The 13,522-nt window shown below is 38.5% G+C and overlaps 1 protein-coding gene across 3 annotated transcripts in view; it reads right to left on the bottom strand.

Moving 5' to 3' along the window:
* Positions 1-13,522, bottom strand: part of DCLK1 (doublecortin like kinase 1) — a 249,508-nt gene that overhangs the window by 114,057 nt on the left and 121,929 nt on the right. For all 3 annotated transcript variants that reach the window (XM_085320664.1, XM_085320665.1, XM_085320667.1), the window contains exon 3: positions 2,708-2,807. In XM_085320664.1, coding sequence (XP_085176790.1) covers positions 2,708-2,807 — 100 coding nt within the window. The remainder of the gene's footprint in view (positions 1-2,707; positions 2,808-13,522) is intronic.

Consider the following 13,522-nt stretch of genomic DNA (forward strand, 5'->3'; position numbering starts at 1 on the left):
AGATATCCTTTAAAAGCAAAATAGGCATTACTGGAGCACAATTCATCTGACTTGTTTTAACAATTACCGTTGACTGAGAGGATGTATCAGCTATGTTCTACTGACTGAGAAAGGGACTAGTGGGACGACTGGCTCAGTTGTCAACCAGTTGTCAGCAACAGTGTGCCAACTCTCTTGATACTTAACAGCTAAGATGATTCCCAGTATAGGCAATAGATTTGTCAGTCCCAGAAATTTTACCTCTCACTTCTAGTGCCAGGAACTCTGAATCCGTTGGTCCATTGTAGAACAACACTACTCTTGTAGAACAACACTACTCTTTCTGCCCGATAAATAATTCCCTTTCACCAAAAAGACCAGAACCTTAATGGTTTGATTATTTATTTTCTGTCCTTTTCTTTCCCACCTTCAATTTCTGCTTTTCTTACAGCTTAAGCTGCGCCACCACAACTGTTATTCTCATCATCTGGGTGAAACTGAGAAACACTGGAGAGATGTAGTGATAAAGATTGCACAGTGATGCTTCAAGCTGCTTTCATGGGAAGCAGAGACAAGCTTTTCAAGTTGAGCTAGTAACTTTAATGTTCTTACATTAAACACGAGGGACACACATAYGCACAGTGTAATCACACAAGCTTCATTCTCCAACAAAAATGAACTAAAAACTCACTTGTTTTTCTTTTTTTTCCTCCCCAAATCTTGCTGCTGTTACTGTAACAACTTGAGGCCTCAGGGAAGGCTGACTGGACCTATGTCAGTTGGCACAACAGCTGTTAATTGCAAGCTACTTAAACAAATTTTCTGATATTAAAATTCCCCCAAAATGCACAGCAAAGATGATGCACAGTCTGCAAATAAATTAGAAATATAGTTTGGATCTAATTTTCTTCTACTAGCTCCTGTTGTCAAAACAGTTAATATTCACTGCAGAATATAATCAATAATCAATAATCAATAATCAAACCTGTTAGAAAAATGAACACTAAACACATTGGTAAAGTTGTATTCTCAACCATGAGTTTCAGCTTATTTTTTTATTTTGACTCAACATAATATAGGTTTAAGCACAAATGTTCCAGAGGAAGATACTGCTTACTTGTAGAGATGATATTTCAGACAAATAAAGGTATAGCTGGGCTATGTCTGTACTTGAGACCTTCAAAAAAGAGCTATGTACTTCAAAAGGGATTTAGACGAGTCTCTTGTCAGCATCTCTCCTAAGTCAGCTCTGGAAAAAGTGCCAGAGGATTCGGTGAGGAGACACCATGAAGTGGCAAGTGTCATCTTTCAGATAAAGATACAAAACTGAATCTTGACTATGCATTCAATTATAATTCAGCTGGTTCTCCCCTGAAAGGCAAGGACTRCAGTGCCGGCCATATTCTCACCTGGGCTACTTTCCTGCTGCCCCGTTATGTCCCTCTTAGACTTCTAGCATCTGTCCTAAAGTTGGCGAGGGTTACTTTTGCATTGTACCTTAGAGGCAACTACACTGTTGCYTACACTGTATTTCATTATTGGAAAGAGTAAACCTAGTGCACAACTTGATTTTTGTTTCCACGTTATTAAGTTCTCTAGAGGAACATATAATGCATGCTTGCTTTGGTCTGTAACTGACAAAAAAAAATCTGTTGTTCAGGAGTAGTTTCCTGCTTTTTAGGTTTGTCTTTCAGCTCATGATACAGGCACTGCACAAACCTGATTTTTCTGTTCCTATACAAGCTTATGGAATATTTTGCTGGATCCAGCTAAACCAAGAAGTGTTCCAGTTCCACAGATTAAGGAAATAAAATTGCATCATCTTTCATTTTGAATGTGCATTTGCATCAGAAAGCAGTGATGAAGTTGTGAAGCTTTACAAGCACACATCGGATGACAGGAAGTAGTTAACTGGTGTAACAAATATTTTGTTTGGCCCCAGTRAATTGTCCTTTGATATTTTGAAAAAAAAGACAAGAGGACCTGATACCAAAGAACTGCAGACATACCCTGGACTGAGAAAGAGTCGGGGGGAATAAAGCCTTTGCTGCTGAGTCTTGCTTTACACAAAACCTAGATTTAAATAGTAGCTCTTTTTTTTTTTTTTTTCCCAAAACACAGAAACCTTGTAGTTTTTTCTTATTGCTATAATTCATAACTTCGGAATACACAATGAAGGTAGGCACAAATCTAACATGCATTTTCCTCAATTCAATTGTTGTATTAGTCAGACTCTAACAAAACAGAGAAATCACTGAATTTTCCCAGGTGACTTCGTCTGCATTTACTGATTACATTTATCTTCTAAATAGAATTATAGCTTCCAATATCATATTACCTAAGGAGCATTACCTAAATTTTGATTATAAAAACAGTAAGGGTAGATTGTRATAAAGAACTAGAATAAACTCGCAGAGAAAATAAAGACTAAACACAAAGAGAGACTTTGTAAAAAAAGGAGTTCCATAAAACACATTACTATTTCTTGATGTGTATCAATTTCAGGCTGATGTAAGGTTTTACACCACATTGGTTGCATTTTTCCCTTTGCAGCTTTACTGTGTGCTTTCAGTTACTGCTTGTTTTCAATATTTAGAATTGAAAAAATAAAAGCATTTATTCTGCTTCTGAAAACAGTAATGTAGGTGATACAGTTTGGGCTTCATTTAGCATGACAGGAAAAGCTGTCCTCTGTTCTGGTTGTAAATATTTTTAAAAGACATCTTACCACTTTCATCCAGCAAGAAATCGTCCTGGTAACGGAACTTTTCTGGTCCACATGCAATAAAAATGTCATCATCACCAAAGAAATCCTGAAGGCACATCACCTGCAAGAGGAAWGGAAGGTATTGTATGAAATACCTCATCATCAGAACTGAAAAAACAATAAAACCTTCCTTGTCTCCATCTGCATGAAAACTCTATTTTTAATGGAATCAACAGGGTTTCATCTCCAGATAAATTTCAAAGCTGTGCTCTGACCATCTGTTACAAGTGAGAAACTCTTTTATGGACACTGCAGGAAGAGTGAGATAAGACAAAAAGCCRTAATTGTCATATTTATTACATGATGTATCAACGTGGTATGAGGTAAATGCCTTTTGTCTACGCACAAGATACCATTCAGTATTATTGGATAATTAAYTTGTTTTTGGAGCTCACATTCATATTCTTTGACAGCCATGAAACTAGGTAATAGTTTTGTGAACAGTATTAAATGTATTTATTTCAGCAAAATCTCCCTAATAGGGAATGAAACTTATATGGTGGAACTGAGGCTCCATCATATATGCTCAGAATCTTCTGCTGTTTAGCTTATGTAAAGTCTGTTTGAAGGCACACATCATAGAATCAGTAAGGTTGGAAGGGACCTCTGGAGATCATCTAGTCCAACCCCCTGCTCAAGCAGGGTCACCTACAGCATGATGGACAGGGTTGCATCCAGGCGGGCCTTGAAGATCTCCAGAGAAGCAGACTCCACAACCTCTCTGGGCAACCTGGCCCAGTGCTCCGTCACTCTCACAGCGAAGAAATTCCCCCTCACGGTCAGGCGGAACTTCCTGTGCTTCRATTTCTGCCCAGTGCCTCTTSTCCTGTCACATGGGACAGCYGAAAAGAGTTTSTCCCCRTCCCCTTGACACCCTCCCTTCASGTACTTGTCCACATTGATAAGATCCCCCCTCAGKCTTCTCTTCCCCASGYTRAASAGGCCCAGCTCTCRCAGCCGTTCCTCATAGGGCAGGTGCTCCAGCCCTCTGAKCATCTTTGTAGCCCTACGCTGGACTCTCTCCAGTAGCTCCATGTCTCTCTTGTCCTGGGGAGCCCAGAACTGGACACAGGACTYGAGATGAGGCCTCMSSAGGGCTGAGSAGAGGGGCAGGATCACCTCCCTCCACCTSCTGGCAACACTCTTCCTAATGCACCCCAGGAGACCATTGGCCTTCTTGGCCACAAGSGCACATTGCTGCCTCATGCTCAACCTGTCATCCACCAGCACTCCCAGGTCCTTCTCTGYAGAGCTGCTCTCCAGCAGCTCAGCCCSCAGCTTGTCCTGGTGCCTAGGGTTATTTYTCCCTAGGTGCAGGACTCTGCACTTGCCCTTGTTGAACCTCAGGAGGTTCCTCTCTGCCCAGCTCTCCAGCCTGTCCAGGTCTCTCTGAATGGCAGCACAGCCCTCAGGTGTGTCAGCCCCTCCTCCCAGATTGGGATCATCAGCAAACTTGCTGAGGAGGCACTCTGTCCCCTCACCCAGGTCACTGATGAGAAAGTTGAAGAGGATGGAACCCATCTAGACACAGGCTCCGAGTAGACTCCATGCCACTGATGACGATCCTCAGAGCTCTGCCTTTCAGTCAGTTCTCAATCCACCTCACTGTCCACTCAGCTAACCCACACTTCCTGAGCTTCTCTAGGAGGCTGTTATGGGAGACTCCCTGTCAAAAGCCTTGCTGAAGTCAAGGTACACAACATCCACTGCTCTGCCCTCATCTACTCAGCCAGTCATGCCATACTAGAAGGCTATCAGGTTGGTTAAGCAGGATTTCCCCTTGGTAAATCCATGCTGGCTACTGCTGATCACATCCAAATAATCTGGTGAGCTGGCAATTATTCTTCTAATATTGAATAAAAGAATAATCCCTTTCTGCTTCCAAATATGAATAGTCAGGATTGTGTTTATGTAGTATTGTGTCTGTCTGTTGTGTAGTATTGTGTCCATACTTGAGTATGGACAGTAGTTTTTTGTTGACAAGGTGCACTACTTTGACTTGATTTTAACAAACATTCTGATGATTATTTTTTGCTAATATTCTTAAAAGAAAATCAGCCATTTTTCCAAAACATAGAATTTTTGATTTTTTGAACCACTTTTGACAAAATTTAAAAACAAATTAGATAAGTGGCTACCTTTAAGAAAACAAAGACACATGRAAAAAAATACTATATACTCTTTTCCTGCTTCATGCTTACAAGAAGATTTTAAAAGACTACTTTTACTTATTTTTATATAATATTTTATAATTAAATAGCACACTACTATTTGAACAGAATAATTTCACAAATAAAATTTCCTGTCAGCACTATACGGAGAGGAAAGTAACACATAAGCAAGTATAAGAATCTATCCAATAGTTGATAATAGCCCAGCTGAACCAGATCATCCCACTCTTAAAAAATTGGAAAAAAGTCAGCATTTACAGCCTAAAAAAAACAAGTGAAAAACTTACTATTGAGATCAGACAGACTTCTGAAGTCATTGGTGTAGAAAACAAACAAACAATTCCTCCCTCAACCTGCAGTGATTGGTATCTAAAGGTTAGAAAACTCACACCATGCTTCCTGGAAACATGCCAGAAGGCTTTGGCATCTACAACAGTTAAGAGATTTTATGCTAAAAAATTCTTAAGGAAGACATATAGTGGTATCCGTCATGACTTTCTTGCAGAGTAAGATTTGTCATTAAAACAATTTTGAAGATAAGGTAGATGAAAAAGGAGGCAATCAAGAGAACTAGAAATAAATACCAGGAAAAAAAAGACAAAGATACTCCTAAAATTACTCTTTGTTTAAGCAATGCATGTAAACTTAAATTCAGGTCCACCACATCCCCATTCCTAGCCACATTTTCATCTGACACCACTTAGTACACGAATACCAACATCAAATATGTAAATATTTGATGGAGCTTTTTACTGTGTTCCTACTCAGTTTATGTTCTGTTAGAGTATCAGCCTCAGCAACCTTTTTATAATCTCATCTACTTCCCATCTTGGTTTTTTTGTCCACAAGACACATCCCGCCTATCTTCCCACTGCATACTCCCACCAAGCTTCAAACATCTCTTCACTTCAGTCAAGTTCCTCTGAAATTACCACCTCTCCCACAGCATGCACAAAACTACTAATTTTCAGAATGACATTAAAAATCCTGTGATTTCCTGTGTACCTCCTAAGTTTGACACATTTCTGGGGAGTGACAACCTTTACATTTGTTTTTATATTAACTATAGCATGAGAATTGAACAAATAATAAAGCAACCGTGTGCATAAAATTGAGCTATTTTGACAACGTACATGAATTAAAATAAAACTCATATTTGAAAAAAGAAAGAATTTAATCAAAACAAAAAATATTTGGCTCTGTTCAATTAATAGGGTTTAATTCAATTCAATTCAATTCAAGCAAAAATAAGGCATCAAAATGGAAGCAGCAACACCTGTGTAGGTGTTCAGCTAAACTAATACTTAAACCATCTCAACTTAAATCAGTACAATTTATATGCAAAGAATAAAATGGGATTAGCACAATACAAAAATAATTTGCTTCAAATAAGTGTAAAATATATTTAAGTATCCTTGTTTTTCACCAGATTGCACTCCTATACCCCAAAGTATTGTTATTGCTTGCCTCCTCTCCCAGTACTCTCAGTATGTGGTTACTACCTCAACTTCCTTCTCTGTACAATGATACCTACTTTTCAGAGTTTCTCTTGCTTCCTGAAATTTTAATAATTTGGGAATTATAATTCTCAGAAAGCTCATAGYATGAGTGTAAGTTCTCTCTGGACCTCTTTCCTCTCAGGAATCTTACAACTTCTCCTTAGGCTTCCAGTATCTTTTTATGTTGTTTATTAGAAGTCTTGACATGTCCTTCTGCTTCCTGTCTGCTTCCTCCTCTGCAGCATTTCCCATGCTTTCTGCTTCACCACCGCTGGTCTGCACCGCTCCTCCGAGGGTCTACCCAAGGGCCTTTCCAGAAAGCATGTAACAAATACACCCCACTCCCTTTCAGGCTTTTTTCATGGATTAATCTGCAAGCACTTTCTATTCACCCTCCATCTTCAACTAAGCAACAGGACCTGCTTCTTATTACCTATTTTCACTTTTGGAGAACACAACTTTCACAAATTATGGCTTAGAAGATCAAGGATTTGTATCACCTGTTTTAGACTGCGCCGGTGCTTAAGAGGCCAGTGTGCTTGGCTGGACATGATCATCTTTAAAATCAGTCAGTTTTTAAAGGGTAAATTACACACATTCCTCCCCCAACCCTGGCCCCAACATATTTGCTGTTTTCAAGTCACAGAATCCTTTCCTCTTCTTATTTTTCACAAATAAGTTTCTACCTTCCATACTCCTCCAGGACTTTTATCACAATAAGGAAAACAAAAGCTATATAGGAGCAGTCAAACATACAATTTAAGTAATATGAAACTCTGAAAAAGTAAATATTTTCCATCACATGCCTGGAACTAAACATACTATGACACTTGTAAAAAATCGACTTTTAGTCAGGTGATTTTTAAAGTTAATGGCATCTTTCTCACAATCCTTCATGGAAAGGATAAATAATAGTAAAGCTATCAGAGAACAAGAAGACTCAGGCATTACAGTCCTTTGCATAAGTGACAAAAAAAAAAAAAGAAGAAAAGCAGCAGCAAGAGAACTGATCATTAGTACAGGCACTGGGCAACATGCAAGTCATATAGAAAAGATTAGCTGTCATTTACTAGGAAGGTGCATACCAGATGCAGAATAGGAGAGGTGGAAGAATTTGTCATGCCTAAACTTACCTGAGCAAGTTTTACAAGCTGAAGCCTGGATCTTTCTCAAATCCTTGTCTCTGTTATCCTAGTAAACAGCTTAAAATTGAAGAATCCCATCTGCCCTTCCAGTGGGAAACAAAGGAGTCTAGGAAGAGCCCCAAACTATTTCATATCTTGGAGGTAAGTCCGATGCTTTCAGTAGAAAACCAGATGGGACATGTGGAGCCAACTGGCCCAGGCCCAGCCGCAGGTATACCACTAAGCAGAGCAGCTGAAATGCCCCAGGAGGACAGAGAGCAGACTTGGCTTCCAGCCCTGGCTCAGGACTGGTTTTGCACCATAGCATTGACATGTAGGCACCTTAAAAATACTTTCATTTTTCTTTTATTTCTTTTTTTTCTTCTTTTTTTTAACAGGAGAGTCCCTGGAACCAATGCAAAACCTCCTAACTATGTGGAGCCTTTTATTTCCCCTTGACTGGCCTGAAGCATTTAGGGTCTTAATATTCACCTCTTTGAAGTTGGTAACTTTATTATGGAGACTCTCTTTCTTTTATCTGTGAAATATGTAAGAAATTATGCTTTCCATTTTGGAGCACAGATGACCCAAGAGGAAAGAACGGCATTTTGCAGATCCATCAGCTGGTTTTATTCTCTCACTACAAGTGAAAAAGAACAGTTAGTAGTGGTGGGGAGGAGGCACAGGGAGAGAGTGAGAGGCAGAGTGAGGGAGGGAGAGTGAATCAATCCTTTCCTCCAAGGAAATGAAAGCTAGGGATGGAATCACCTCTTACAATGGTCATATTCTGACCATAGTGGAGAAGGAGACCTTTTTAAATTCAAACTTTAAAATAAACACAAAAAAACAGGGAACAGATCAAAACTTTTTGTGTCTGTCCTCTCTGTCACAGCAAACTGAATATGCTCCTACTGTTCTAAAGTTGGTCAGGTATCTAGTTAATAGTTACTGAAAATTTTGAATAAAAATGAATCAGAAATTTAAATGTTCTTATGTATTCATGAATAGCTCATAACACAGTATCACCAGTATTACTAACTCTCAGGTTTTTATTACAATTTTCATGATGCTGGGTTGGTGGAGGCAAAGGAAGGGGGAGTGCTATGTGTGTTTGTCTTCTTTTAGTAATAACAACTTAATTAGAGTCATAAAGCTGAAAGCTATTTTGGATGAGCAACAAGAAAATCTCAAGCTGGGCTGCCCTGAGGCAGCACAGTTGTGGGTTTTTGGAAAGTTGGAAAGAGAAGTGAAGACAAAGAAATGAAAGGGAAAACAAGAAAGATGCAGAAGGATGTAAGAAGTCAAATGGCAAATGGGTAAAGAGTTTTCTAAAAGGAAGAAGAGAGATGAAAATTAGCAAAAGGCAAATAAGACAGTGAATGTAAGAGAAGTGAGTTGCACAGGAGGGAGAGTCTGTACAGAGGGTGACAGAAAGAGACTGATGGGAAAGAGAAGCCCAGCAGAGAGAGGACACAGAGAGATCCAATGGCAAGTGCCCTTCAGACTTAGTCCTGCCATTTGGGAGATTTAATACGAATTTAGAGTAGCATTTTTGAATCTGAAACAATCATGTGTTGCCTTAGATTGTAATTCATGTTAAGGTTAGAAAGATTTTCAAAAAAAACTTTATCCTTGGAAAAAACTCAGTGTTTAAATGACTCATGATTTTAGGACACTGACTCATTGATTTTTTTGTTCTAGAGGGTTGGCAACATAAAAATTTTAATTTTCTAAGTTTTATTATAAAGTTTTTTCATGTTTCTGCTACTTTTGGCTCACTCAGCCTCACTATTTAATACCTGGGTAGGTGTCTAGTTCTTCATCTGTCAAAAAAGCTCACTTTATCTCTGTTCTATTTTTTTTCTGTTTATTTCTTTTCCTCTGTTTGTCTTCCGTATTAAAAAAACCCTCCTTGAGTAAGGATTTTAATTGATCCTTATATTTTCCCCTCTATCTTCCCTCTAACCAGTCTAACATATACTGCCACTTCTGGAGAACCTACTTCCTACATTTTCCTACTCCTGCTTCAAGGAGGAACATCCCTTCAATTAGATCCTGAGGTCACTTTACTGCCATCTACCACTAGCATTCAGTAAGAAGTTTTGTGATAGATGCGTATTTAAGTTTTGTGATAGATGCGTATTTTCCTGAATGCTTATAAAAGTCACACAACCATTTGTTTGTATAAGTATTATACAGTTTTGTTTAACCTCATAATCTACTACAGTTACAGGAACAGAAGAGCTCTCTTACACTACTACATTTGTCTCCCAGACAGYGTAGGGCTGCTTCATTACATTTGCCAATGCTTTGTTTAGTTTTGTAATATATATAACGCCATATAACTGCATATAACTTCCCTTAGCAATCTATACTATGAAAAGACCAGTAAAGTTACAAACTGTTACTCATTCTGGATGASTTCATGGCTTCATTAAAATCAGAAATGAATCATCACGTATTGGTGTAACTGCTCTTGAGGTCCTTCTTGTGAAATGAGCAATCCAAACAATCAGTGAGGCTTTCAGGAAGGGGAAAGGGATATAAACCTCATTATTTCTAAATAAATTTGCTATTTAGTACTTTTTTTTCCTCAAATACATGGGAGGAAACTCAGTCTGCTCCATGCTGTGTGAACAATGGGATAATACAGAGAAACATCCGTTCTGATGGAAAGGAATTAGACCTCAACAGAAATTCACAGAGTATCACATTTGAATATTATTCTCAAATGTAAGGGAAGTCTATTTCCCTTCCTGTTGGCTCAGGCTCTAAGTCTTTTATTCTTGCCCTTTCACATTTATCTGTCATTATGCACATGCTACCTCTTGAGATCCAGTTATCTACAAAAAATTTATCATCAGCATATATGTACTTCTGCTCTTATCTTCTGGTCTAAGTTATTTCCTAAGGTGGTAATTTAGGCAAAGGCATTGCAAGGTATCTGCTACACATTTCTGAAGGCGAACAGCACTGAATGCTTTCTTTTCTGTTGGAATGAAATCTCCATGGTGACAACTGCATCATCAAACTGTGAGAGCTTTCCAGTGAAGGAGAGCATTTTATCATGAGATCCTCATTACAAGAGTGCCCTCTGTGAATGAAGAGGAGATGTTACCGCAGGGGTTCAAGTTGGCGGAAGCTACACAGCAACACTGTCTACCAACTGGCTTGTGAGGCCACATATCAGACTAATGCCTCTGAAATAGCATGTCTCGCAGCCCCCCATTAGAGGAACACAAGGCAGCATCGTTATAACCAGCAGYCAGAAAAATGAATTTTCAGGCTCAGACTCAGCAGAATTAGCTTGCTAGGCTGCTTTCTCACAGGAGCCGACCAAAAGCAAGCAAGCTTCCCCATGCGCAGGAGCAGTGCTGCACCACAAACACATGTTGCCTCCAGAGCTGCCTGCTGGTCGAACCTACTCAGAACTGACATCTATTCATTTTATTCCATCTATCACAATTACCGAGGCCATCCAATTCACTGAATTCCTGAACATGGAATACCAGTTTACAACTTCTGTATCCATTAACATCCATTTTGTGTTATATACAACTCAGCTTTTATAATCTTCATCCAGCGAAGACTTGGCAAATGAATTACTAGGAATAAACTATTTATTTTTCTCAATTAAAATAAGTATTTCTGTCTTGGTTAGTTAGGGCTTTTCATAAGGACAAGAAACCCTCTCTATGCTATGCTTTATACACCAACTGCAATATCCCTCCTTTTGTGTTTCAGTGTTGAACTAAATGTTGCCATAGTTAAAAGAAAATCTATTTAAATTAAGATCCTAAGTTTTGCAATTGTGTCATCACCTTCTTTTTGAGGAATACGTACAATTTCTGACAATTTTTTAAAAAAACTTTCAAATTACGTTCTAAATTTCACATTCTATTATTAAAGATAATAAAAACTAACAGAAAGTTGGCAGCTCTAATGTACTGCAAATACTATACCTGAGCCTGAAACATTTGGTGAGATCTGAAATTGCTTTGTTAGACTAAAGGCACTTTCCTAAACCACTTTCTTTGTTATGSATTTAAATTATGGCAAGAGACACTACCAAATATTCCTCAACAGTCAACTCTTGGGCTTATGCATGAATGCAATGTTGAAAAGCACTAATATTGACAGTTTCATGAAATGTTTCTCTGTGGGAACCACTAACATGGACAGTTCAAACTCTTCTTGTCAGAAACTGCTTCACGGGAGACAGGATAAGAACAGTGAGAACGTGGCTCCTATCCACACCCAAATATGACTCCGCTGCAAATGTTATTTTCCTTTGACAGCGGCAACAATGCACAATTGCAYTGACTAGCTAATGTGGAAGAAGGTAACATACATTTATGTCGGAAAGAGGAAAAATGTAAGTAAAGAGTCATCAAACCTAGGGTGGGCATCGCTTTCTTTCACCTACATCTTCTCCAGCATCAAAAATAAACTTTCTGCCCTCACTCAGTTCTCTAACAATTCATTGCTTCTTTGGTCTCCTCACTCCACTATTTAAATCTTGCAATGTACTGAAATTTTATTTCCCTCTGCACCTCTAAATTTAGGAAATCTCTAGTACTGATCTCTGTTCTTGCAGTTACCTCTAAACTAAAACACTACTCTTCCCTCTTCCAAACTCAGCTGTATACACCACACACCACAGCGATATTCCCTGCTCAAGACAACTTTTATATCTTCTTTTACCAAACTCTGCTTCTTTCCTGCACATGATTTCTTTGAAMATGCTCTTTCCACTCTCAGTATATCCTTGACACAACACTCTCTGGCAATACATTCTACTAAGGATATGCTTTTTCCTCATTCTCATCATAACTCCAATTTACATTCATTATGCCACTTCATTTTCTTTGAAAATCTCCCTATTGGTTTGACAGTACCATATTTAGTTATTCTTGCTTGCAAAGACTGTGCAATCAATGTATTTCTTGGCAGTTTCAATTTTCTCATCTCTTTCCCACTCTGTCATTTCTAGCATGTTTAGTCTTTGGCCTCTTTCATCTTATTCTAAGTTATGTCCTTGGTTGCCCAAAGCTCCACCACAGTCGATCTTTCCAACTTCAGAGCTTACAATGTAAGACAGAAAACTCTACTGACTTGCCAAGTCCATGGTCTTAGTATGTCCCTTTTTGTCCTCACACTCTAAATTTTGGGTGCTACTTTGTCCCTTTACTCCATATCTACCAGAGGTCTCAAAAATTTTGTTACTAATGTCAAAAACTTAGCTCAATATTCTCTTCTAGAGATGACAGAAACGTAAACTAATTCTTGCCTTGTACCAGTCCAGTTCAACCAAGATAGGTGTTTCAGAGGAATATTTCAGATCTTGCAGCTGCTAGACATGAGATAGATTAACTCCTTTACTAGCTTCCTTTGCTAACAGTTGAAGACCAGTGAAAGGCATTAGCTTTTGCCCTTGTAAAACTGGAGTACATTGCATGTTCATGCTGTCTAAACAGCAGCAGAATTCTCAGCAGAGTTTCAGTAATTTCTCTATTTTCTAATTTTCTCTAGTATTTTATCCTTAACTATAGACGTTGTCAATCAGTACCATACTCAGTGTCAACGASTACCTCTTCACAAGGAGAAAAGTTGTTTCAGATTTGATTTATTGCCATCAATTTTATTAAACAACTCCTGTATTATGTTGTGAGGCAGTTCTACCTACTGGTCTCTAGATAATTCTTTTTTTTACTACCTATAATTTGTCTTCCTCTAAAATAAACACGTGAAGAGAAGCTGAAAAGATAAGATTGAAGCCTTCTATGACCTAGTCATTCATGCTCATGAYGTTCCTCAGACTCTCTTTTGTTTCTGCTGTATTTTTCTTAAGAGTGCCTATCCTACATAGCTCACTACAGGGAAACATGGATTTATGCAGCTTATATAGCAAGTAATAATTCTCTACCATGCTCAATGCATTTTATTTAAGGGTTGTGATCAGCGGCGCAGAGTCTACTTGGA

This window comes from Rhea americana, unplaced genomic scaffold (genome assembly GCF_003343005.1).
Source record: "Rhea americana isolate MKP2758 unplaced genomic scaffold, rheAme1 scaffold_65, whole genome shotgun sequence".
NCBI classification, from domain to species: Eukaryota; Metazoa; Chordata; class Aves; order Rheiformes; family Rheidae; genus Rhea; species Rhea americana.